The following is a 26,928-nucleotide window of genomic DNA, read 5'->3' as shown; positions in this document are numbered from 1 at the left end:
CTGCAGACGCTAGACGTCACTACAATAATTCCTGCAGTTTTTTCCCCCCTAACTTTCTCTTCTGTGTTTGTCCAGGAAATAAAGTGAAGCTGCAGCAGCTGCCTCGACACCAAACTGTCTGGCCTGCGTTCAGTGTTGAAAGTTGAGCCTCGGTTCGTCACAGGAGGCTGTCAGGTAAGAAGAGGCGGAGGGGTTTTCTCATCGTTGTTTGTGATGCAGGAGCTCGATGTTTCTAATCAAATGATCTGATGTGGACTTTGATCGGACAGCTGCACACACTCTCCGTTTACTCCGAATAGGGTGAGATATTTATGAAGTTAACAGCAGAGAACAACAAACAACAGAAGTGGGGTGTTTTAACGCGGCACGTAGTGTGGACAAATTAACAGGAACACCGCGCAATAAGTCTTTGACTCTGAGCCAGGGGGGAGTGACTGAACAGCCTCAGGTTAATCCTGTTCAACACACACAGCTGTGTTTCTTTACTACAAGTGAAGGAAAAAAACGTTTTAACAAAACACCCTCCTTATTGTGTTTGTTGTAAAGTTGCCCACAGTACTTAAACTACAAATTTGAGGTACTTGTACACGAGTATTTCAATTTTTAATGCTTCTACTGCATTATAGCATTCTCCCCCCTGCCTCACCAAAACATCTGTCTGGAGCCTAAATAGGCCCTAATGAGCATTTATTAAAGAGGTCATAGTATGCTAATTTCCAGCATCATACTTTTATTTGGGGGTCCTGGTAGAATAGGTTTACGTCCTTTAATTTTCAGAAAACACATTATTTTTCTCATACGGTGCATTGCTGCAGCGCCCCTTATCACGCTGTGTCTTGAACGCTCCGTTTTAGCTACAAAGTGAGACATCTCGCCTCTGTTCAATCTTTGGTGAGAGTTGCACATGAGCAGTCATGTAACGGGCAGGATGTAGCCAATCAGAGGCAGAGCAGGGCGGGTAGTGTGATCTAAAATAACGCAGCTACAGCAGTAGCAACTGTATGTCTGCTGACTGACTGGAGTGTATATATTTTATAATAAATATATACAAATATATATTTTTATAATGCCTGTTACATAGTGATGCACATAAGTTACAGAAGTGAAGGCTCGACTCCAAACGAGGAGCAGAGTTTTCTGTGGGAGAGAGTAACTCTCTTTGGCGTGGACTCTGGGCTTTTTCACTTTGCAGACCTTTTACATGCACAAAAATGCTTCATAACACAATAAAGGAAACCCAAAAACCATAAAATGACCTCTTTAATATTTTCACATGTGGGCTTTTTATTCTCATTGCTTACTTGGCATTTCCGATACAATAATAGCATATTTTGGTGCAACAGTTTAAATGTATGTTCTTTATGTTGGGAGATGCTTTAACCAACAAAACACTTGTGCAGGCGACTTTAATCCTCCCTGTGTTTGTGAACATGAATAAAATCAAAGGTAGCTTACTTTTATAACAAATAAAACATATAGCAGCATCCTAAATTTAAACACTGTTAAAGTAAAAAAAAACAAAACAGGCTAGTTTCTGTTTAATTTGGACTAAAGTCTATCCCAATGTGAGGTAATGCCTCTTGTCTTCGACCCTCAGCCCCATACAGCATTAAACCCTCAGGCCTGAGCACAAAACACAACAATATCAGTTCAGGGTCATTCAGTTCACTGACAAAAATTACAACTTGCTAGAACAGATGGTTTCTTCTGTGTGTGGACGACGCATTTTCACAATCAGTGAATGTAAGAATCACTCGTGGCCTCCAGCAGTGTGTATGAAAATAACCATCATCATTAATTTCATGTCATTTCTTTGTCAAAGTCACAGGGAGTCACATGTGGCTCCAGAGCCGCAGGTTGCTGACCCCTGATCTAGAGAAATTAACACTACTCAAAATTAGTTAGGGATATTTTGATATGGGTGCGTGTATGCATGTGCATGGATGTGCAATAAAAGTCAAACGAAAAATATTCACAAAACACAAAATATAAATTCAGATATGTCACAGAATAAGTGACAGTGTCAAGTGAAACACTAAAATATCCCTGAATAACATGGAGTAGTGTTTGTCTTTTTCATATATTCAATAGTGTAACACTTCAGTGTAGTTGAATACAAATAGCATAGCAACCTCTGGAAGAAGTACTCAAGATATTAAAGCTATACCACATTGTAGAAATACTCTGTTACAAGTAACTGTTCTGCAAACAAAACTTATCTTATTTTTACTTATTTTTAAGTAAGAAGAAAGTATTATGATCAAAATATACTTTGAAGTGCTAAAAAGTAAAGGTTGAATTGAGACATGATTACTTGAATTGCTTGTCTGTGTTTAGTTTGCATTGTTTCAGCTTAGTTTTTTGTTGTCTGGCTGTCAGTATTTTTTTTCAACTCTTCAAACAGGCTCCATTAAAAGTTTGCCAAATTAGCTATTAGCAGTTCTTGTTTACAATGTGCTAATGAACGTGCTGACAGCTGTCGCCTGATTACTTTGATACTGAAGAAAATTAAAAAACACAGTAATTTTCAGGCAAGTTCTGCAGTAAGAGTGCCTTTTTCCATGATTTCTAAGTGGATTTATTTACATTAATTAACGCTGGACACTGGAGCTGATGTTATAACTACTGTCACTTCTGTCTACTCTGCCTTGTATCTACAACATCATCTGGAGTTTTTCTTTATATTGAGGGTTTCTGTCGTCAGATCATTTTGTAAGCCGCTCAGACAAATCAAACTTCAGAGCTGTGTCTCACTACAGTTGCAGTAGTTATACTACATCTTACTGATACTCCTGCATTCAGTGAAACTTAAATATAAGTGCTATGGTTTTGTGTGTTAAGTCTCGTCTGATTTGTGAAAGCTGTGTGAAGTCAAATGTTTCCTGCTGTTTTTCTGTTCAGGATGTCGGCTGTGAAGATGACGGAGGGCAGCGTGCAGCTGGAGAGCCTCAAAGCGCCGCTCTTCTACAGGCAGAGTGAACCGGCCACAGGGGAGGTGAAGATGTCAGTTTTACTCCTTCACGGCATCCGTTTCTCTTCAGAAAACTGGCTCCAAATCGGCACCCTGGACACTCTGGCCAAAGCAGGCTGCCGGGCCGTTGCCATCGACCTGCCAGGTGAGTCTAATGGGAACAAACGACTACAGACACTCAAAGGATTCACTGTGTCTGGTGTTTTGATTACCTGAAAATATGGAGGGGAGTCTGTACCTGTAAACCACAATATCAAGTACATTATTACATCATCCTGTGGCGCCGTCTTTTGGAAGGACTCTGTGTCAAAATCTACTGCAAACATCTTCATTATTTAAGTTTTCTATTTTGCTCACATGATGCATTTTCAATAAAAACAGTCTTACTGTTTTTATGTGTCCCTGTTGATCCATGAGTGTGAAGTGTTCCCACATCAGATAAACTTAAAAACTAACCGTCATGGATTATTTTTGTGGCCTCACTTCACTTCACCGCTCTGAAAATCCACCCCAAAAAATCTATATTTACCTCTACTCTATTACTGTACAAAGTAATCTGGCTGGAAAAGGCCGACATTACAGTGGAGCACATTACACTGCAGGTTACTGTAAAGATAATATTGGTTGAAATATTTATTTTCATCATCAATTAACCTGCCAGTTATTTTCATAATTAATTGTTTAACCTTTTAGTCTTTAAAACGTAAAACAAATGGTGAAATATGCTCATCACGGTGTCTCAGAGCCCAAAGTGACGTCTTCAATTTGCTTCTTGTGCCAAAAACCAAAAGACTCTTCATTTGCCGTCATTACGGCAAAGAAAAGCAGCAAATGTTTGACATCGTTGCTTGAAAAATTACTAACACGATTAGTCCATCATTGAAATATTTGGCAATTAATGTTCTTTCGATCAACTTATCAATTAATTGAGTCATAATAGCAGCTCTATTTATAAAGCAGAACTTTTTCAAGTCCCCCACTGTGGCACCGCTCTCAGACAAATTGTGACAACTGCATCCCACCTTTTTTTTTTTTTTAGTCTATTCACATTTTGTCATTAAAGGTTTGCTAAATTAGCTATTAGCAGTTCCTGTTTACAATGTGCTAATGAACGTGCTGACAGCTGTCACTGGATTACTTTGATACTGAAGAAAACTCAAAAACACAGTAATTCTCAGGCAAGTTCTGCAGTCACAGTGCCATTTTTCTATGATTTCTAAGTGGATTTATTTACATTAATTAACGCTGGACATTGGAGCTGATGTTATACTTGGGAAATGTAAGTCACGCTTTACTTATAAATATGTGCATCATGTCTGTGTGTTCAGAGTTTTTGAGGCTAGTAAGGAGCGCTGTTTTTGATCTACATTAGAGCCATTGGGCAGTAAGGGTCCTCCTGCATGCGCCTGTCCCTTTCATCCTGTTTCTTCATCTTCTGATCTAAAAGTAATAAGCGTGAACTGTCTGTCTGTCCACAGCACTCGGTCGCTCCAAGTCAGCCGAGGCCCCGGCAGCGGTCGGAGAACTGGCCCCTGCGGATTTCCTGAAGGAGTTGTGTGGCCAGCTGAGCCTGAGCCCGGTGGTGGTGATCAGCCCGTCCCTCAGTGGGATGTACTCCCTCCCCTTCCTCCACCAGCACCAGGGCCTGATACGAGCCTACATCCCCGTGGCTCCCATCTGCACCGACAAATTCACAGCAGAGCAGTACCAGAGCGTAAAGGTACGGTCTTACACGCCTCTAACTTTTTATTCCTTTGTAGTTTCCTGTCCTGCCAAACTTCATGTGCTCTTCATTTCCTCTTTAAAGGATAAGCTGAGCAACCGTGAATGTCAGCTTCATTTTCCAGCACCTCCTCGTCTCTCTTTCAAAAGAGCCGATGGATTTTTACATGCGGCCATGAGAGAAGCAGATATACGTACATTTTTATACTTTCACAGAGGCCGCCGGCTTTCATCCAGCTCCCAACTATTTCAACACTAAATTTCTTAGATGGCAAACTGAGTGAAGGAGCGTTATGCATGAAGGAAACGAGTTTGTTACTGGAAAGTGGTTCACTTTTAAAGACAATCGCAGAAAGAGTAAGAGCATCACGTCAGCTCGATGAGAAAATAGCAGAGACATGACATCAAAGTCGATATGAAAATAATTAAATACATACAGTAAACTAAAATACACTGTATTGTACTGATAGATATTAGTTAGTTTTCAGAATCAGCTTTATCTTGAAGTAATTTTGAAATTCTGCTCATGCTTTAAAGGATCAGTAATTATAATGCAATGATAATATGATACATATATAATACCGTAACACTCCACAGGCCTGTTTTCTGCATAATGAGAACTTTCACTTTATATCCTTTAAGTACATTTTGGTCAAAGTTATTTATTTTCTACTCAGCCAGCAAAAAATAAAACCGTTGCATTATATCTTCTGTGGCTCAGGAGGAGGCTGAGAAAATAACTCTGGTGATGACATCTCATCATCAGGGTCATCTTGGTTTGATTCATAAGCCTGAGGGTCCATAAAATGTCAATCAGATGACGTCCTCAAATGTCTCGTTTTGTCCACTACAACCCAAACATATTCAGTTTACTGTCACAGAGGAGTAAAGAAACAAATTAACATAAAATATTTACATTTAAGAAGCTGTGAAACTGGCTTTTTATTACTTGTTTTGGGTCGGATTGTCCGGTTTCATGGTCAGGTGCAGCTCCACCCTAATCTGATGTTACAAAGACATAGGAGGAGGTTTGTTCGATCATCTAAAATGTCAGTCATTGTAAAAGTCAGATTGAACTCGGCCTCCGTTGCTTCAGTTTTGAGCGTTCTTGGTTTAACCTGTTCCTTTCAAGTCAAACGACTTTATGTAAATGCAAAACTAAATCACCTCCAAGATAAGACAGAACAATGACAAAGAATCTGAAGGAGTGGTGACACAATGATCTGTTAGGCAGGTATAGTGAATTTGTATATATTTGTCTGTCATCTGTGGGGAGTTGTGCTTGTGTTGTGTTTGTATTTGGTCTTTTTCTTCATCAAAATGTAAAAAAAACTAAATAAAAACTAAATCACAGGTACCCCTTTAATGTAGGACTCCTACTCTGTAATGGGGTTTATTTATATCTGGGTATTGTGACTTCCAAAGGTGCTAGATGCTAATATTAAGATCTGCCTGACTACTCTGTTCTGTCTTCAATGGACTTTTATTCTTGACATCTTGACACATAAATAAGTCACACCTAATAAAATAAAAAGATTTTCTCTTATCCTTTTTATAAGACCTGTTTGAATTTTGGTAAAGTGTAGGACACACAGAGAGAAAGGACTGAAAATGATTCATCAGAAGGATCCGTTTGTGTTTCCGTGTCCCGTCCCTCCTCCAGGTCCCGACGCTGATCGTTTACGGTGACCAGGACACGCAGCTCGGAGAACTGTCGCTCAGAAACCTGAGCAATCTGGCCAATCACAAAGTGGTGGTGATGAAAGGGGCGGGTCACCCCTGTTACCTGGACGACCCGGACACGTGGCACAAGGCGCTCACAGACTTCCTTCAGACGCTGTGAACCTCCTCGTGGATTCTCATCAACACAGTCACACATATAAACACGTTATTCATTCATTAGATATTTTGGACAAACGTCCTCCTGCACAACCTGATTCTGGCTTCTTAAATCATGTCAGTGATGAAACTGGAGATCAAGATTGTACTTATGATGAGGTGCAAACTTTTAAAGGATTAGTTTGACATTTTGAGGAAAAATGCTGAAAATTGGCAAAGTTTGCGAGTCGGGAAATCTTTCTTCCAACTTTTCATGATAGCGATGTGACTGCCGCTGCATCACCTCATCATATTCTGCACTGTGATTAAATCTCAGATAATTGACGAGGTTTGTGGTGTTGCCGCTGCGTCTCACAGTCCTCCCACACAACATTGTTGCTGCACACTGAAATAGTTCCACACACAGCTATCATCGACGGCACCTTACTCATATATAGAGCCGTAGAGGAAGTAGTTCCTATCAAGCGTGTATATTTATTTTAGATCCTGGTGACAGCGTAGTTATTTTCTATTGTGCCCCTGCTGATGATAACATGCACATTTTCCCCAAACTCCCCCACTGAGTTTAGACATCAAGTTTTAACACGAGAATCGATCCTAGAACAGAAACATTTGCAATCAGAAGTATTGATATTTCAATATTCACTGTCGCTAGTTCATAATCTATGTTGAAATAACATGAACGCTACAAAGAAGTGTTGTTATGATTTTATACCAAACTTGTTGCTGCACCAGCACATATTGCTTTACTTGACCTGTTCTCAGAGTTTATGCTCATAAATGACTTTTCTGACAGTCAGTGTCACTGCATCAATGTTTCTCAAACTTCTTTGGACCAAGGACCAATTAAAAACCTAATCGCCTACTCACTTATCATTGTCTCTGTTGCCATCTTAATGGGAAGAAGGTAGACATCAGTGCAGCAATCTCTCCAAACTGGAGTTTTAGTCTAACAAAGCGGTCAATGGCTGATCATTTTTGACATAAATCGTAAATACGTTATGCAGGCGGTGTCGTGAAACAGGCTGACAACATCGCAGAACAGCCAATTTTAAATAATAATGTTTGAATTTACATACAAGTTGATTTAATATTAAAAACAACACATCTATCCTACTCACTACGAGGCTTTGGAGTGGCTCAGAATCACATACAGTTTGAGAAACACTTAATTTAAATGATGATATTTTACCAAATCCACTCGAGAACCACTAGGGGGCTCTTCACAGCCCACACTGTATTTTTGCGTATATGATGTCAATGTCTAGCTGTGTCCTGTTTCCTGTGCTAAGCTAAGTTTAGCCTCATTTTTAGCATACAGACATGAGAGTGGTATAAATTGTCTCATCGCGGTAAGAAAGCGAATAAGTGTGTTTACCAAGATGTCAAACTTGTCCTTTAATAGCTGTATTATACTGACTGTATTATAATGAATTTAAGCTGTAATTATGAGATGCTTTATTTTAATAAATCTTATATGAAGTCTCATCCTGTCTGACTGTCAAAACAAAACACCACACAATGAAATGAAGTGAAAAATATGAACATTATTTAATAACTGATTCTCTGTAATAAACAATTTGAAAATATTTTACAAGGAGTCACAGACACAATATTTTACAAATTTTGCCCTCTTCTTCTTTTTTTCTTTTTTTTTTAGCTTCATCTGTACAAAAGAATGGAGCGACATGGACCAGTGCCCAGAAAAGAAGGAGCTAAATCTTCCACACACACCAACATTCACACTCACACACGCACAAGAAAGAAAACAAAACCGAAAATAAATCGAAAACATTTTGACTTCAGGTCTCAAACTTATCAACAGTGCTGTATTCCTATATTTTTTTTAACTTCACTTAAAATTCGTCTGATTTTATTCTTTTTTTTTTTTCGCTAAATGTTGCTGTTATTTTTTCACACACTTGTCAAACATGGTCACATAGCACCAGACTACAGACTACAGAATCACATACACACGTGTCTTTCCCACAGAGACGCACCAACACAGATGCAGCGAGGGTTGGGAGGGGCCTCGACGCTTTATGAAAACACCGCCTACTTATTTAAGGGTCGTGTCGTAAAGCTGACCCCTCCCTCTCAAACCCCAAGCTGGTCCAATTTTCTATTTTTTTCTTAGTTTTTCTTTTTTTTGGCAAAAGTAAATTTGTCAAACCACAGAAATCAGACGTCTGTCCCTTTAGAGCAGTTATCCAACCCAATCGCTAGAATAAATGTTGGCATTGTACGTTTCTGCAAACCACAGATATGTTGAAACTTAACGTTTCTTTAGGTTATGTTTAGGCACAAAAACAACGTGATTAGGCTTCGGTGAAGATCTTGTTTTGGCATTTTGTTGAATATATCCGGTTTTGTAGCAACAAACGTGGCTGGAAAATTTTCCAATGTCTCACTGAAAATGTCACTTTTTTGACTCAAATACAGCCGGAAAATGACCCAACGTCTTATTGAAAATATCTGGTTTTGTTGCAAAAAACACGCTTGGAAATATTCCAACGTGTCATTGAAAATATTCGGTTTTGTGTCTCAAGCGTGTCTGGACGTCTTGATGAAAATAGCTGGTTTTGTTGCTCAAACGTGGCTGGAAAATGACCCATCGCTCGTTTAAAATATCTGGTTTTGTTGCCACAAATACGGCAAGAAAATGTTGTGATGGTTGTTAAAAATTACCGGTTGAGATGATGGTCTCTTGCCGAGGTGTCAGCTCATATACATGTGACCTAAACATGATACAATACGTATTGTAGAAATGTTGATATGATTTGTGTGAAACGTACAAATTGAACGTATCCGTGGTTTGCAGAAACGTACAATGCCAACATTTCATTCTGGCGACTGGGCTGAGTTTTCCAGTGGTGATGCACACGCAGACGTCACCACATGATTCCTCCATGACCTTCTGTTTGACGGGCCCGTGCTGCTCTGTGGAGACCCACTCCCTGAGCTTGCCTCTGACATTCCACCCGCTCACCCAAATAAAAACACCTGGGAAGTGACGTCCTTGGCTCACTTGTTGCCTGGTGCTTGACATCTCCCAGCTGGGCATGAATAAGTGTCTTTACATGTTTGCTTATAGGTGTGTGTGTGTGCATTATGTGTCGGTGCAGGTGCAAAAAAAACAAAAAAAAAACAGGCCTACATATTTAGTCAATGTGTGAGTGTGTGAGTACAGAGCCAGGAAAAGAGAGGAAGTTGCAGGGGGTACATTTCCACAGGCACGTGTAGCGCTCATTTACAGACAGTGGAAATAGGGATATACAGACAGAATTAATGGCACAGGACAGAGACAAACAAATGCCAGAAAAGTACAGCTGCACCTGCTCGGCGCTCCACACTGCTCGGAGCCGAATTTGGAAACACGCGTCTTTAAATTTTCAACAGTTTTTCATTCTGATTCGCTTGGAGCCGCGCTGCAGTTACTGTGCCAGCATGTTTGCCACATCAAATAGTACCAACAACTGTACAGAGTGAGAAGTTAAGGTTCAAATTGTCGTGTGAGTCGTTCCCACCTGAGCGATACAGTGAGGGTTCGGGTGGGTGTGAACATCGAAGGTCGGAGGTGTTTTTTTGAAATTGAAAAACTCCCACCTGCTTTCAGGCATGTAATTGAACAGGCATCAGTCAATAACGAATCATTCCAAGACGTACAAAATACAAAATTAGAGCTCACTATACTTACTGCAGAACACCAAGAAGAGTCCAGGGGGAGTGGATATTTTGGAGGATCTATTCGTGTGTGTGCGTGTACAGATGAGAAGGGGAGGGGGGGTGATCAGAGCTCCGTACTGTGTAACACTAAGGCATTTAGAGAGGCTTTGTTAACTATGTTGCATTTGAAGCAGAAAACACTGATGAAACTACACATTCTTTCGGACACCTCTGCTCCCTTTGATTAATATTTAGGCAGACTGACAGTTAACGATGGATTGTTTTTTTGTTTTCAGTAAAATCCCTTTTTGTTTCCTCCACGACGACACTGGATTTTGTCCGCTGCAACATAGGGACAGGAAAAACAGCTACCACGACTGTCATCCCCTCACGCATTCCACAACTCATTTAAAAGACATTCCCCTTTGAGGGTTTTGAAACGCAAACTAACACGCACGCATCCACGCATACGACTCAGGCAGAACTATAGCAGTCAGGTGGCCCTAAAAACGCTCTATGGCCAGTTAAGTCGCTGTATACTGATAGTGTATCGTAGCTCTATACATGGCTTTGTAAAGGAACGGTATAGTAACTCCATACGATGGCAGTCAGGTGGCTCTGGAGCCGAGAGGGCAGATACACTGAAGCTAGAGCCGGTCAGCGGCTCTGTGTAAAGCTATTTCTATAGCTGACAGATTCAGTCTAAGATTCAGTCCAAAGCCTCAAAGGTGGCTGCTCTATAAAGGTACTATACGGTGGCTCTACTCTTATACAGCCGATGTGGTCCAAAACAAAGTGCATCAAGGCACTATGAGACAGAGCGGCTCCTAAACATGGGAGTCTAAAATGACTTTTCACACATCGTAATGATCGAATGATGAACTGTGACGGATTACAACCACACTACTACTTTGCACGTGATCACCATATTTAGTTGCCTCTTCTGCACTTTTGTTGGAAATGTTGATAAGCCCCTATCCCCCAGCAGCGAATGGTTTTGAAGTTTGAACAGCATCAGTCGAAGGTAATAGAATAAAATAAAACCCACCTGGAACGAGTACGAGACGGTCATGAGGCAGAGATTTTTTTTTTGTGTGTGAACAGACGTAAAGCACGTTTACAAATTGTGATTCGGTTAGAAGCCTCATGAGGATTGGCAGAGGTGAGCTTTAGCGTCAGAGAGCACGGGGGCTTCTTTTTTTTAACATCAGTCCAAACCAGAGGTCAGAGCGGTCCTTAAAGGAGAACACTACAAGACATCAACAATGTAACCGAACACTGATTCATGTTTTACAGCCGTCACTATTGTGTAAGTCAGATAACACGAGCCTTAAACGGTAAATATAACAGAAATGTACTTCAACAAATGCGATTACCATCATGTAATTACAATAATCCCCAGTGGACGTCTTTTAAAAGCATTAATCTGTAATCAGGCGCTGCACAAAATGAATCAGCGTTCAGTTTCTGAGTGTCTCCTCTTCCTCGTCATGGTTAAATCTAAATCAGAAGCCGCCTCCTCTTCATGTTTTGGCTATAAAAATAAGACCACATGAAAGTCTATCTCATTTTGGCAAGTAGATACAGTGCATAAATTAATGTTTAAGTAACACCTAACGACTTCCTTTTCAAATTTAAAACTAAATATACTGTAATGTTTGGAATACGCATCACTTCAGCAGTTTATACTTGACATTTTGTATACTTGACAGTTCTTTTTTTTTTTCTCGGTTATTTTCTTTTATGGTGGCTATAACTGGCTGGATGGTCCACAGCCTCTTATCGAGAGGCCAAACGACAGAGCGGTGACACTCTGAGATGGAGGAGAAAAGGAGGAGGAGGCCGAAGGCGGACAGCCGACCTCAACTCTCCAGTCTGTATGAGGCGGCAGGTCTGTGACGAGGACATCCACCGGTCCTCTTTCTCCTTCCTTCTCTGGATGGTGTTGGTGGCAGGGTGGTCATGAAGGCGTGGGGGGTCGTGTTTTCTCTTTTCTGACGCTGCCTCTGATGATCCAGGCGGTCCGGCACCACCCACTCCTCCTGCAGATGTAGGTTAACTGGCTGAGGACACAAATGTCCGGCAGTTGTCACTAAGCGACATGAACTGAAGCGAGCTGGGTAGCGCGGCACTCAGGGCTTCCAACTTGCCGTGATGGGAAGTCCCATTATTACCTATGACTATATCGGGGGGGAGGGCTTAGGGGCACAGAGAGGGGAGGTTGGCGGGTTTTTTTTGGGTGGGGATAGAAGCTTGGGAGGGCTACAAGGAGGATAAGTGGAGGAAAATGGAATTAATGTAGTAGAGAGTGAATGTTGGGGCTGATGGCGGGATAAAGTAAAAGCAGCTGGATGAGCAGCAAAGTGTAGAGACATGGACGGAAGGAGTGGCCTCGTCCACAGTCCGATGTGTTCTCCTGCAGAGGGGAAAACAGCAGCTGTCAGTACACATCGAGTACACAGGATGTGTGTTTTAATACAGACCCGCTTTCACAGGGATTCAGATGATAGACGGCAAACCAGATATTATTTCAGTGGACGGCAGCATGTCTATACTGTTTATATTTGTTGTATTATGTGTGATGAATGAATAAAAATACTTTTACTACCTTATGATTTGGAGGGAGTTTAACATTAAAGTATGGAAGAATTTGTAGAATATAGTTAGAATTAAAAGCTTCAGAAACACAGGGGGTGGCAGATCACAAGAGTTACTGACAACTGACAAGCTCAGTTAGTCGTGGAGCCAGTGGCCCTAGAGACTGTCTCCTTGAGTGAGAGTGAACACGGCTGGATGTCAAACTGGGACTGAACACAGCCTCCAAGACCAACGGAGGTCAGTTTGACAACAGGGGATACACAACAGTGTGGATTTACAGCAGCTCTGACCAGGAGTATGACTCCAGGAGCGAAGAGACACAGCAGGCTGGGACGGGAGAGGCATGCAGCAGGAGAGAAGCCACAGAGTCGGACATCAGTAAGCCGTAAGATTTCCACATCTTAGTACGAGCGTGAGTATTTCATTTCTTGACATTTTGTGATTTTATTTTGTTTTTTTATTTATCACATCGTGCCAAAACAAAGTGGAGTACGAGACAGGATGGGCCAGGGTTAACTGGTTAGCATGCTAACTTTAGAAGACATCTCTGCAACACAGTACAGCACAGAGACGCCTTTCTTCACACTCTACAGTGTTAGTTCATTTTCTGGATGTTTTCAAAATAAACCTCTGGTCATATCTCACAAATTGCTCCTTTAATTGTACGTTTGCAGCAGAATATTAAGAGATAATTATTAGCACTACCTACTCACAGCAAGTAAATGCCAAACTGCCTGTTTGTTTTTGTTTGAATGACTCTGCTCATTGATATCGTGTCTGAAAGTCTTACAGAGATGTTATTATCGAAGCAGGTGGAGGGTCCTTTTCGATAGCGCGCCACAGGCATTTCTTCACATGGATTCTCCTCCTTGACTGAAAATTGACTCAATTAAGGAATATTAAAATCCTTTTGAATTGCTGCGCTTTTGCAATGTTTCATCATCTACCCAAACACACACGCACACACACACACTGATTGCTCACTCGGTGCCGCAGATAAAATATCTGGTCATAATTCACTCCATTGCGATAAAAAATAACCTTGAATGAATGTGAAACATTTGTTCCACAGGTATGTTTGATAAGGAGATAGCATCGAGAGATTACAGAGTGTGTGTTCTTCTCTGCCAGCTGGCGTACAATGAGAAAAAGGATACACTCCTCCTCCTCCTGGGAAAGCTTCTCCATCTCGCAGGTGTTGCACGGCAGCTTCTCCGCCACCACAAAGAGCAAGTTGGTGTTGTTTATCCTCTTGGCATGAATCAGCCTGCAGAGAGAGAGAGAGAGAGAGAGACAACTCTGTCAACAACCCCCCTCTGCTCGCTTACATCACAGGCTCATTTGCTAATGGATCAGTGAGATTCATGAGAGAGTCTTATAAGGCTCATTTAGCCGATGATGTGACCGTTTCATTAAAGCTGATACGGTTTAATCATCACCAGAGTTTATTAGCTCCAACAGAAAGATGAATATGTCTTGCTAACTGAGTCTCTGTCACAGTACGATTCTTTGTGGCGTGTGTGTGTGCGTGTGTGTGTGTTAACATGTGTACAGACCTGGAGCAGTTGCCACAGTCTTGCAGGATGTTGTAGGAGCTGCTGAGATTACTCAAGTAGTACTGGGTCTGGATCATTACACAACTCCGCTCTTTGGAGTCGAATCCTTCTGCATCCACCTCGTCTGCAGCATCACCAGAGCACAAAGACGTGAGAGTAACACTTGTCAGTTCGATTGATTTATAAGATCTGACTCTACAAAAAAGTGATTACAAAAATGTACATCCACATTTGGTGGGATAATCTGTAAAACTCTCCCCTAGTCATCATTTATTTGCATAGTTTTTGTTTACAGTTTGAGCACCCCGGCTGGAAAACTGCAACCGAGGACAACAAAAAACTTTAAATACTGATACATGTATTATTTGACTATCAGTCAACGCCCTTTAAGAGTCTTGGCTCATTACTCGAATTCGACTTTTACTGCTCAGAAATGTTTCAGCATTTTGGGAAACACACTTACTCCTCTTGATATGGAAAGATTGAAACTGTAACTCCCCCGAAACATTTGTGATTGTCAACGAATTAAAAAACAAAGAAGACGGTTTGAATTAGTGACAGGCTCCTGGTGAGTGTATTTACCAAATCAAATACTTCTTTTTTCTGTGAGTGCGTACTGCAGCTGCCCTTACAAAGTACACACTGTTGCATGAAGTATGCATACAATTGGGAAACACTATGGACCTGGGTCCAAAATGAAAACGCACCAGATGTGGGTAGATTATCAATGTGGTGAGTAAATCTCTGTAGGCTATCCGCCACACTGACACTAAATGTTGCTACCAAAGCAGTCATGTAATTTAAAGACTATGCTGAGTATCTCTACTACGTTTTGGTGTCATTGACGGACACACTGCTGCTTTCCTCTCCTCTGTTTGTGTCAGAGATTCACACACACAGCATAGGGACAGGGACTTTATGATGCATTCAGGTGTGGCTCGTAAACTCAGAAGTCTTTATTCAAATGGCCATGAAGGTTGTTTAAAATGGGAAATTTTCTATTATTTTACATTGGCTTACATCTGTCATTACTTTCTTGTTCTTTTCACAACAGCATGTCTTGCTTGTACCCACCTGTGACGAACCAACTGTGATACGCCAGTCCATATATAAACTGTTGGAACAAGGACCTGTAGAGACAGGAAAGGAGAACAGTTAATAAAAAGTTATAATAATATATTTTGGAGTGAATATGGTACTGTGTGCAAAGTGTATCTCTTTGGGTACAGTGTGTGTGTGTGTGTGTGTGTGTTAACTGTGTGTTTGTTTTTCATTCCAGGACTCTCACCATGCAGCTGCTGATGACCACCAAGCCAGGTTTACAAAATCCGCAATAGTGGGCTGCAGATACAGACGAAAACAGAAAAATGTGAGAACGCGTATTTCAACCCACCATTAGTCTCTCTATATACCATTAATTCAGTACATAATCATCTAATCTGCAGCGTTCTCACCACAAACACTCCTCTGGGTGCAGCTCCAGTTTCACTGTTGGGCAGCCGTTCGCACACAGACTGGTAGTCAAATGACTGCTTGCGGTTGTAGAAGGAGTTGTTGTAGAGAGCGTGCATCAAGTAGGGATCGACGTCACTGAAGAACATTCCCACCTGTGGAGAATAACAGACACAGGTAAAGCTGAGTGTAAAGATTAGTGAGAAACCACAGCGGTCAGCGTCTTTATTGACTTCACCTTGTTCCAGTCCTCCTTCTGATTAGACATGATTAAGAATGCACCGTCGTCTATCAAATAGCACAGGAGATCCTGCACACAGAAACAAACATGGGCTTTAATTAGATGCACAGTGGAAAGAACAGTACAGTACAGTGCTATGATACAGAAAATCAAGCATGAGGAGGAGTTTGTTTGGGACTGTCCTGATGAATATCTGTAAAACACTAAATTGTCCAGGTTTTCATCACAATTAAAAAATCTAATATTTAACTATAACTATTTAACTTATACTGATTTGTCTGTGTGAGTGAATCAGTCAATGTGCTGTTGTCGAGGCTATTGCTAGCCGGAGTCATTTGACATGTTTTGGTGTGTAAATGATTCAGACTAATTGGTCCAGTATATGGCTGCAATGTAATCCTTTGGGGCAACTCTGACTGTCAAAGTTACATCCACTAATAGTGCTTGTTTTTTCGCCACTGACAGGCTGAGGTTGTTATCCTAAGTGTCTGACAGAAATGATTCCAGTGGAGATAGACCTTGTTTTTGAAGAGAACGATCCTTTCTGTGACCAGAAACACAAGTCTCGTTCATTTTAGTGGACGTAACTTTGACAGTCGTAGTTGCCTTTAAGGATTACGTTGCAGCCATTGTAGTCATGTCGCTGCTGCCGGCAGAGGCGATCTACTCAACCGATTCCAAAACTTTTGCTAAGTATGTGTCATTTACATACCCAAACGTGTTAATATAGGGCCCAGGTTTAAAAATACTGGAATTTCTGTTAAACAGTCCCGGGTTGAAATTTTAAAATATGGTCACCCTAAAAAGGAAACTCATTAAAAAATTTTAACAAATACTAACATCACTGTTGGCTTCGCAGTCCATCTCACAGCCCCTGTTTGGTCCACACTGTCACAAAGAAAAAGCAACATCAGTAGCTGATCATCTTAGAAACTGCTGAACACTTAAGCTTGTAAATATATTCTTAAGGTTCTTTGTTACCGTATTTGAGCCCTGACGGTTATCTGTATGGTTGCTGGCAAGAATCTTGAACTTGTCCGTCCAGGCTTCAAGGTCTAATTTCACTCCAACCACTGAAAAAAAGAAGGAAAATTCAAAATACAAGACCCATGCACATAAAAGTCCCAACAAACAGATGCAAAGCAAGGACATGTCCACACAAAGTGACAATAAATACAAACACAGGTGTGTAATTGTCTCTTTCTTTAACAATCTCCATTAGGATTTTCTCTCCTCTTTCAGAGCGCGAGCCCACCTGCAGGTTTGATGGTCTTCCCTCCGACTGTGATCTCCACTGCCGTGCTGACCAGGATCCCAATGGTGTCGTTCTCTGGGTTCAGTAGCTCGTCCCTGGCTTTAAGACGGAAACAAATAGAGAAACAAGCCACGAGGGGGGGTTTAGAAACAAAGAGCCACAACACATTACGAGGCTCACCGTGAGATATACAACCAGAGACTGAGAGCATCATTCACCTGTTCGATAAGGCGCTCGGAAGATGTAGCCCTTGTTGTCGAGACTGCGGCGGTAATAGCTGGCATTAAACGGCTCAGGGTCTTCCTCCCAGGTCTCTGAAGCCCTGAGATTTAAGAGCACAGACACTGGGGCTGTAAATCTGATGCATAAGCCTCTTGCTATACTATCTGCTTAGGGAAACATATCAACTCCTCACAACTCAGAATAAAGTGAGAAACTTGACAGATCTACAGAACAGCTGCTGTCCGGACGTACAGCCTTGATGACGAGTGCACTCACTTGTTCGGAAACACTCTTGTTACGCCTCCATCTGTTGCAGCAAACACGGCCAGAAAACCGTATCTAAATGTCAGGAGGGAGAGAAAGAGACAGAAATCAAATCAGATTCAGAGTCAGATGTAAAGACGCGGCTCCCTCAGTGTCGGCTAATCATACTTACGTGTTCAAGTCTTTATTCTTCCACACTTTCTCCACCAGCTGCCTGATGATGCCGGTGTCCAGGATCAGGTTATGAAGGAGCAAGTTGTCACCTAAACAGAATAATAACAACTATCAGATTATGAGTTAATATCCACAGCAGATGTAGATTTCTCTCTCTCTGAGTATTTTGGAGGATTTGTTGACAATAAGAGAAAATATATACATCGCCAGCCTTGTGAGAGAGTAAGAAGAAGTGAAACTCACATTGTTTGGAGTCCGGTGTCACCTTCTCCATGAGAGCAATGAAGTTGAGCAGGAACTCAGTGTTGTTGTTGGACAGTTCCAGATCATTGCAGTACTCCCTGAGAAACAGACGAGACATTTTAACTCAGAGAAAGAAGGTTAAAAGCAAACACATCCATAAAACATGAACACTCTGCCTCATTTGTCCTTCATAGAGGGACACAAAACAAAAAGTGGGGAAGCACGAATAGATGTGTCACTTGATGCTATCGTGAGCAGCATGCATGTCTTAAAGCTTGAATTTCAATATGCTAAGATGGCTGTCAATCAAAACAAAAACGTGGACAGCATCACAATGAAAGAGTGATTTTATCAGTGTGGTGCAGAGTTCAGGCTTCAGCTGGAGGCGATGAGGGTTTGATAACAAAACAGAACATGCAAAGAGGATTTCAGTCATTTTTTTCATACATACTGGAGCTTTTTTGGGTAGTTACACATTTCATTGTCCAATATCCATTTTCTTCTTATTATTATTATTCATACTTATCTTTCATTCCACTGAACAACTAAACTAATGACTCCTGAATGTAATTGTGTATAGGACTGTCACAATAATTACGTCATCATACATATATTCTCAGCATGACCTCGATCATTTTTGGTGACCTTGATATCGCCCGTTGTGTTTACATACGTGTTTGTTAACATAAGAATGTCACCAACATGATGCCATAATAAACAGCAGGCACCTCAGGAGGTTGTCATATTTAATTTATTGCTTTGGATGTGTGGTTTTATCTTATTTAGGATATTTTGAATTATTTTTCCAGTTCCATTGTCTGAATAATAAGGATTAAAAGTTAATTACTCCTTCACTGTCAAATCTGACAAAGTGACTTTAATTTAAAAAATCCAGGAAACAGATTACTTCAAAATGACCAAATAAAGTAGACGTTTTAAAAAAAACTTTTTAGCTCGTACAACATAAATTTAATAGTGTATTTTACTTGGTATTTCAGAGGTAATCGGTTTCCTGACTTTTTTAAAGCACAGGCAATGGCTGAATTAATACAAAGGTAAAGAAAAACAGAGGCAAATTAAAGCAGAAATACCAATTTATATCACATTTTATATATTATTAATGGCTACATTTATTTCCAATTCTACTTTTGGTACATTTAATGGCATATCAATTTATAAATTCATTCATTTAGTTATTTTTTTCTTTATTTTATGTTGGCACGTTTAGTCCTCCATACTTCTGGGACAATATGCCATCCAGCAAAAAGTAATTATTGTGACAAGTCTATTCGAATAACACAAACATGTAGCAGCATGCAAAGAAGATTTGATGTGGCTTCAATACTTTGTTTTAATGAGGGAATGATGAATTTTAGATTCAATTTACACTTTACATATAAAACACTACTCAAAAAGAAAAGAAATGAATGAAACAAACCACTTCCACACAGTGCAACTCAACATCACAAAAAGGCAAAAGACAAGACCAAAAACTGATGACCATCAACGACAGAGAGCTTTCACACACAGAGCTACCTGGGAGCAATGAATACATGTCCTTCAGACTCAAAACTGTTTGGCAGCAGTGATTCAAAATCTGCAACAGAAAGGGGAAGATTATCCGGGAAGAGCAGTGGGCAGAGCAGTGGGGAGTTGTGGGTAAACAGCAGCTGTTCTTCAGAGGTGTGGGGACGCAGGAGGGAGTTTACCATAGCAACACTGAGGTATCATGGGAACACTAGCGTTAGCCAATATGGTGCCTCAAATAGAACCTGACTCTCAATGGACGACAGCTTTAGTTTCACAAGCACTCACACCTTCTTTTTTTTCCTCTTTTTGTCCGTCACTTTGTCAACAAGCGTTGTCCGATTCGTCTGGTTTCACTCTAACATGTTTTGGACGTCTGAGAACTGACTTGCGAGACGTGCCGTGTCAGGAAGCAAGTTCTCAGACGGATTGAACACAATGAGTGCTTTCAGATCAGGCAGGCATCAACATGGCCAACTATTGCAGGGGAGAGGTGGGTGAAGGTCCTGATGGAAGTAGTCACCCCTCAGACTGGCAGGAGAGCGGGCTCAGAGAGACACATAATCAGAGGAGATGCATTGCATTGTGAAGGGCATGTCGAGGGGCAACTTAATATTAATCTATCACAGACAGAGCAGAACACAAAATATCAAGCGTCATTAAAGCCTCGACAGGAGAGTCTGCGATGAATCCAACATGTTATTTTCTCATTAGGCCGTGACCTGTGACTGTACAAGCAGAGGAAAGGTTTCATTTTAGAGCTAAAATAGAGTGCCCAGGTAGTTTTCCGCCCACAATGCCGTGCACATCCGGGGTCGGGTTTACTGAGGAAGTGTTGGGCCGTGCCCCTGGCGGTCTGAGGGGTGAGGAGGGAGGGAGACAAGCTGATGGAGACAGGGAGTACAGAGGGACGACACAGGAGTCAGCACCCTGACACCTGACAACATGGGAGGACCTGGGTGGGCAGGACACAGCTCAGCCCTGAAGGGTCAGTCTGCAGGCTGCAACGTCTCCAGCTACTGACGAGATACTACGGCAGCTGACAAATGTTAAGTAGGTGGTTTTTATATGTAGATCAATGAGGAATAGCTACATTAAAATATCATGACCATAAGAGATTCCTTTTTACTCTACTATGAATAAATTACACTACTTATACACATATAGAGGAATCCAGGGATGTACCTGAAGCAGACGCCATTACTGCAGTTGTGTCTGCCTATGCTATCTGGGCGTTTGAATGCAAGTTGTCCTAAGAAGTGAACAATTTAAAAAAATAAAGTACGTTCCGTCACTTTTGACAAGAATGTCTAGAAAATAATTTCAATTATTATGAAAATGTATTTCAATCATCAATTAGTATTGATTAATCCTCAAAGACCTAGATCAGTGTTTGGGTCACCTTACTGTCCTGTATTTGTTGTGATTTTTTCTACCCTATTCTAACAGTCAGCATCAAGTTTCAGCCAGGCTTATTTTAAGTCCCAATTTTACATTTGCTTTGTCTGACAATGGTTACATTTAAAAGAATTAAAAAAAAAAAAAAAAAGTGTTGTAATTTTGACCCTCTGAGTCACCTGTAGTTGGCATTTTGTGCTGATCGCCATTTATGAAATAATCTTGAATTTTTTTATTTCTTACTTTTTTACTAATGTAATTTGTCTTGAATTATTAAATGCAGCTCTTTATTGATTATGGTAGCTTGCTATTACAGCAGTGATGGAATGTACTGTAACTAAGTGCATTTACTCAAGTACTGTCCAATTTTGCTGTATTTTTACTTTACATTACACATCAGAGCCAAAGTAGCACATTTTTATATGTATTTATTTTTTTGGCAATGGGATTAAGAAATACTAATTCTCTGTTATTTATTTGGGCTATTGTTGTAATCTATTATGTAAAATCTGAATAACACAAAGATCGACATCCGTGTAAGGTACCTTCATTAGTAACTGGGGGCCGCCGTCTACAACATCAATCCAACCACCAACGCAGACCTGAGTCACTACAACTTGCCACTGCAGTAATGGTGGCACCGCTAGATGGCGGAACCAACAAATCGGGTCGCCGGGTTCGTCTATATGTGCTGATTTTATCACAGCTAAGGTGTCAGACTATAAAATAACAATTCAGATTAGTGTGTTTATCTTCCTACATTATGAAAATGTTACAGCAAACAGTACAAAATCTTTTACTTTTACATGAAGCTCAACATGCTCTAAATGTTTTCATTTAAATTTAGTTAAAGTTAATACCTGAGCCCTAGTGTGAGAATTAGTTAAGACATTTATTAACTAATGACACTGTAAGAAAAAGACAGAAAGAGACAGAAAGAGAGAGATGGAGGGAGACAAGAGGGTGAAAGAGAAACGGAGAAGGAAGATGAGGAAGAGACAGAAATATGGTCGAAGAAAATGTGAGGAAAGTGAAAGAAAGAGAAAGAGAAAGGAGCAGACACAACCCATTTGGAGCTATCCACAGAAGGAAAAGGATTAGGAGGAGGAAGACAAAAGACAAGTTTTAACAGAGAACATGAATATCTGTCTTCCTTGGGTGCAGTTGGTGTTTTTTTTTTTTTTGTGGCTTCTGGAGCAGCGTGGGAGGGAGGAGGGTGAGGTTGGGGGACCGGAGGAGCCATCGTGAGAGATGTGGGATCTGAGCTGCAGCAAGAGGGTGAAGTGGAGAAGGAAGGATAAAAGGAGGAAGAGGAGGAGGAAAAAGAGGAAAAGGGGAGGAAAGTCCTGAAGGCAAGACGGGCAGGAACAGAGGCAAGCAGGCTGGGACAGGTGAGGGGAGAAGGAGGAGGGGGAGGGGGAGGGCAGCAGGAAGAGGTTGAGGACGAGAGGTGTGGGAAGGAGGCAGCGGTGGGAAGTAGGAAGTAAAGGTAGGGAACGTGGACCAATATGGAGTATACTTGCCCTTGGTGTATGGCACTGTGTGGATCCATCAGAGAAGGAGTGAGCAAGAAAAGAAACAGGGGGTCGGGTGGGAAGGGGGGATCACAGACAATATTTTATTCAATTACTGTTTGAATAAAAATATTGTTTTCTTGAAAGAAAAAAAACAATCTAAGTCAAACAAGACAAGAGAGAAAAAAGAAATGAAGAGCAAACATCTTATTTGCAAGAGCAAACGAGGGAACAGAAAACCAACAGAAGAAAAGGAAAACAAACTGGGAAATCCAGGAAAGGAAAACATTAAAGACAAGTAATTGTGAGAGATAACCATGGTTAAACAAAATAAAAAAATTAAAAAAAATCAAATGAAACAGGAAAAGAGCGGAATAACAGGGTCTGGACAAAGAAAGAATGAGAGAGACACGTGTGTCCCCATTCAGACCCACATAAACCCAAACTCCCACATTAGTCGAGCCCTTATCCCGGGCCGAGTGGGAGTTTATATACTGAATGATTCCAAAGCTGAGAGACATCTCACACAATCCAACAAAAAACATAAAATAAAAATTTAAAAAATCACACACATAACAGAAGGAAAAATTCCCCAAATCATAAAACTCATCATAAGGAGTGAAAAGCATGCATATTTTCACAGTTTTTCCAGAACATCAAATACTTTGAACACAGATGCTTCAGAATCATTACTTTGGTGGAGAAGAGGCGAGAGCATTTGGCAAAAAAAATAATAGCACAAAGGTCACCATTATTTTCACCTGAGTAACACAGTAAAACCACAGCTTTCACCTTTCTGTCAGTTCAGTTATTTTTTTCTTCAGCCAGTGTGAAGAAAAAACATCACCGGTTTACAGCACAGCATGAAGACAGGAGGGAACAGGGGGCAGTAGAGGAGTCGGGGGACTCAGGTATGAACCTGCCTATCAGAGAGCGTAGAAGAGGGGGGAGCACGGGGGAGGGGCGGGGCAGGCGACTCCGCTTGCACACTCCCTATTGATGATGTCGGAGACCCGGGACGAAAGGACTGAATAAGAGCATAAGGTCATATTTGGGAGAGAGAGAGAGAAGAGGAGGAAAGAGTGGAAAGAGAGAAAGAGAAGGAGAGGGACAGAAAGTGAAGGGTGCTGGGTACTCCCGGGTACTTACACTGCACCTGAAGGATCTGGTCACTCAGGTTGGCCTTGATGTGGTTCTCACTATATGTGGGCAATACCAACCCTAGACTGAGGTAACGAGGCAGAAAATCAGGAACACGTTATGAATGCACAAAAAAAACTCTGACATGTAAACAAATACAGGACTCACTCACTTATAGACACAACAAGTTTAAAAAGGTTACATCAGATGGTATCAGAAGAGACTTTACAAATGTTTCATGAGGAAAGACACTGATTAGACACCTCTGTAAGACCCAGTAGACTATTTGGTAATTCTTTTTACTAGGAGGATGGACCAAGTTTGTTTTATTCAGCAGTGACGAGGGAACTGACTCTTTTGGTTTTTTGGTTTCACAGCCATGGTCAAGGCCACGGATTCAAACTTGCGCAAACCTCCGCCAGGAAAGGATCAATGAGTCAGGCAGACTAGAACAACAGTTTCAACTAAACAACTCCTCTGTCCCTGCTCTCTCACCCTCTCCACTACTAGGGAATGGTGGGTGGCAGGTTAACAAGGGGGGTGGCATTCCTCCTCATCCTGCCTCAAATCTCCTACCGGTTAGACCCTAGTTCAAACACACCCTGACGCCACCCTTTAGTTTGTGGACGACAGGTTGTTTTTAGGAACCAGAAGTGACCATATTGTATTGGCAGGTGGAGCTGGAAAGGATAAGCAACGCTATGCCTCTACTCTGATTTGGTCTGACGTGACTTGTCAATCACAAGGTAGCCACGCCCTAAAGCATGCCCTGCTTTATCATCTCGTTCACTCTAAATGAGGACCATAATTTATTTAAAGGTGACATATTATGCTCATTTATGCTTGTTGACATGGTTCCTTGATGTCTAAATGGAATGATAGTAACATGCTTTGGTCGAAAAAACCGAAGGATTGAGCACAGCAGGGGTGTTTACACACCAGTTTCACAGCCCTGTTTTAAGCGGCTGGTTTGAGTGCCTTTCCCTTTTATGCTAATAAGCTACTGCGTGCGCCGCCCACCTCTTCCTGCCGGGCGGAAGACGTGAGGACGGCATCGCGTGACCATGGCAACGAGCTATACACATTTGCGAAGCAACTTTTCTGTGTCCATGCCTGCATATAACTGATAGTAGCACAGCAGACATGTAGCAGCTAACCCCTGTCTCCGGCTCCAAAACAAAGTAGTGATTGCTTTTCTGCAGGTAACGTGCAGGTCACTGTCCTTTAGCACAACATGCTAATGAATTAATGTAGCTCACCATCCGCGAACAACCGAGACATTTCACCCCGTCTCCTCTGCTTGTTCACGGAGGAACAGTACCTCACCGTCCGCTAACAACCGAGACATTTCACCCCGTCTCCTCTGCTTGTTCACGGAGGAACAGTAGCCAAAGGTCCGCTAACAACCGAGACGATTTCATACAATCTCCTCTGCTTGTTTACGGTAGAGCAGTGGTTCACCGGCCGGTTAGAAGCGATAAAATCTCAATATCCTAATTCATTTTCTCAATTCACTGTCATGTTTTAAAAGAGTGCTGATATGACAAATCGTGAATCATACGGCCAGTAAGCCCAACGTTGATAACTTCACGTTAGCCTCATATTTACATCGACGGTTAGCGTTAGCATTAGCGTTAGCTCATGTGCTAAACGGCCAAAGTAACACAAACTACACTGTTTTTTAAATACTTACAGCTCCATCATTGACAGTGGGTATGGATCCATCTTTTAAGGGACAATCTTGTTGCCAGTCCAGCGTCCAGTCCTGACCCTGCTTGCTGAAGCAGTCCGGCGTGAAGTGACTGGCACAGACGTAACACTTTGCTCACTGAAGCTGGGACGTTTCCCTGATAAATAAAATGTAGCCGCTTCGCTCTGATATCCTCTTTGGTAGGGAGGCCATGTAGCGAAACAGGAGGATCCGTGCATCCGACGACAGAGCAGCAGTGCTCGGCTTTCGGGTTGTACATGGTAGGTCGGTCAGGCTGTCGCGTACAAGTTAAGCGAGAATGAGAAAAATGGCGGATCCTCGTCCAGGTAGCTGGCCAAGTGTGGGAGGAGATAGCCAGCACGAGGACTGGAGTATGCAAAAGACCGGATTGTGACGTCACAATCCGGTCGAAATCCAAACGGCTCGTTTAGAGACTCAATCCCTGACTCCAGTAATTTATGAAATATTGACTTAGTTGTCGAAAAATCATGCTTAAGGGGTGGGGAGGCACTCCGGATACGCAAATATACATACTAAAGCAAGGAAAAAGTGAGTTTTGCATAATATGTCCCCTTTAATAAACATGCTGTATTGAAGAAGACTTAAAACTAGTGATTGGCATCATAAACTCATTGGAGAACTGTTTACTGAGGTAACAAATCAAGTGAGAAGAAGGGTAATTTTCTCATAACCTTGGATACAATCAGACTTCATTTTGAAATCACTAGAGTCGCCCCCTGCGGGCCATTAGAAAGAATGCAGGTTTAAGACACTTCTACATTGGCTTCACTTCTCAGACCCTGAAGCTCCGTCCTTTTGTATGCAGTCTGTGATTAGAGCTGAAAAGAGACCATGAATGTAAACAACAAGCAAACTACACATAGTACCTTTAAGTACTGTATGAACTGAAGCGCTATTAGTTATGATTTTACAGGACGAGCAGAGAGGCGTGAAAGCTAGAAAATGTGAGGACTTCATAGGTTATACGCTTTTGTGTATGAAGCAGAAGACAGTCCCCAATTCAGGGGATCTTTGAACTGATTCCCACATGTGCTCAAATCAGATAGGTACTTGATGCTGTTCCCAAGCAAAGTAACTGGGTTAGTAGCAAATGCCGCCTGTACTACATCGAACATGTTTGTAATCTATGACACATGGCTGATTTTGTTACTGTTCAGCAACATGTAGCACGTGAAATACGAGTGCTGCTGGTAGTTTTATCTGCATTTTTATAGAAACGAAATGTGGACCAATTAGTGTTAAATTGGCATTTACGGACTTTTTGGCCACTCGGGGGAAGAACAACAAGCTGTAAACACAACACTGACATATTATCACCTTATAAAGCCGATATGGTGAATTTGGCAGCAAACAGTGGCCCATTCACATCCAGCAGACACAGAGCAACAGGAGCATTCATTTGGAGTTGTGATTT

The 26,928-nt window shown here is 41.5% G+C and overlaps 2 protein-coding genes across 2 annotated transcripts in view; one reads left to right on the top strand and one right to left on the bottom strand.

The window, feature by feature from the left end:
* Window positions 1-84: 84 nt before the first annotated feature.
* abhd14b (abhydrolase domain containing 14B) lies at window positions 85-8,020 on the top strand. Its single transcript, XM_073469197.1, has 4 exons — window positions 85-174; window positions 2,902-3,116; window positions 4,450-4,691; window positions 6,357-8,020. The coding sequence occupies exons 2-4, from the start codon at window positions 2,903-2,905 to the stop codon at window positions 6,534-6,536; spliced, it is 636 nt and encodes a 211-aa protein (XP_073325298.1). The 5' UTR covers window positions 85-174; window position 2,902; the 3' UTR covers window positions 6,537-8,020.
* A 39-nt stretch (window positions 8,021-8,059) lies between these two features.
* The window catches only part of cacna2d2a (calcium channel, voltage-dependent, alpha 2/delta subunit 2a), a 161,384-nt gene continuing 142,515 nt past the window's right edge, over window positions 8,060-26,928 (bottom strand). Inside the window, exons 22-39 of the mRNA XM_073469195.1 lie at window positions 23,792-23,868; window positions 22,652-22,666; window positions 19,740-19,800; window positions 18,204-18,301; window positions 17,959-18,049; window positions 17,799-17,861; window positions 17,519-17,622; window positions 17,301-17,399; window positions 17,027-17,118; window positions 16,886-16,933; window positions 16,043-16,114; window positions 15,807-15,959; window positions 15,641-15,693; window positions 15,427-15,482; window positions 14,353-14,476; window positions 13,954-14,063; window positions 13,587-13,669; window positions 8,060-12,614 (exon numbers count right to left, since the gene is read on the bottom strand). Coding sequence (XP_073325296.1) covers window positions 12,492-12,614; window positions 13,587-13,669; window positions 13,954-14,063; window positions 14,353-14,476; window positions 15,427-15,482; window positions 15,641-15,693; window positions 15,807-15,959; window positions 16,043-16,114; window positions 16,886-16,933; window positions 17,027-17,118; window positions 17,301-17,399; window positions 17,519-17,622; window positions 17,799-17,861; window positions 17,959-18,049; window positions 18,204-18,301; window positions 19,740-19,800; window positions 22,652-22,666; window positions 23,792-23,868 — 1,522 coding nt within the window. The 3' untranslated portion in view covers window positions 8,060-12,491. The remainder of the gene's footprint in view (window positions 12,615-13,586; window positions 13,670-13,953; window positions 14,064-14,352; window positions 14,477-15,426; window positions 15,483-15,640; window positions 15,694-15,806; window positions 15,960-16,042; window positions 16,115-16,885; window positions 16,934-17,026; window positions 17,119-17,300; window positions 17,400-17,518; window positions 17,623-17,798; window positions 17,862-17,958; window positions 18,050-18,203; window positions 18,302-19,739; window positions 19,801-22,651; window positions 22,667-23,791; window positions 23,869-26,928) is intronic.

The sequence above is a fragment of the Pagrus major genome, chromosome 6 (genome assembly GCF_040436345.1).
Source record: "Pagrus major chromosome 6, Pma_NU_1.0".
In the NCBI taxonomy this organism is placed as follows: Eukaryota; Metazoa; Chordata; class Actinopteri; order Spariformes; family Sparidae; genus Pagrus; species Pagrus major.
The sequence above is the reverse complement of the archived record's forward strand: the minus strand, read 5'-3'. Positions and strand labels throughout refer to the sequence as shown.

What these genes read in the sequence shown, in the direction of transcription:
- abhd14b (XM_073469197.1), top strand. Translation starts at nt 2,903, where the DNA reads ATGTCGGCTGTGAAGATGACGGAGGGCAGCGTGCAGCTGGAGAGCCTC. An exon ending in CGTTGCCATCGACCTGCCAG is followed by an intron (nt 3,117 to 4,449) that starts GTGAGTCTAATG and finishes GTCTGTCCACAG; the next exon opens with CACTCGGTCGCTCCAAGTCA. An exon ending in AGCAGTACCAGAGCGTAAAG is followed by an intron (nt 4,692 to 6,356) that starts GTACGGTCTTAC and finishes TCCCTCCTCCAG; the next exon opens with GTCCCGACGCTGATCGTTTA.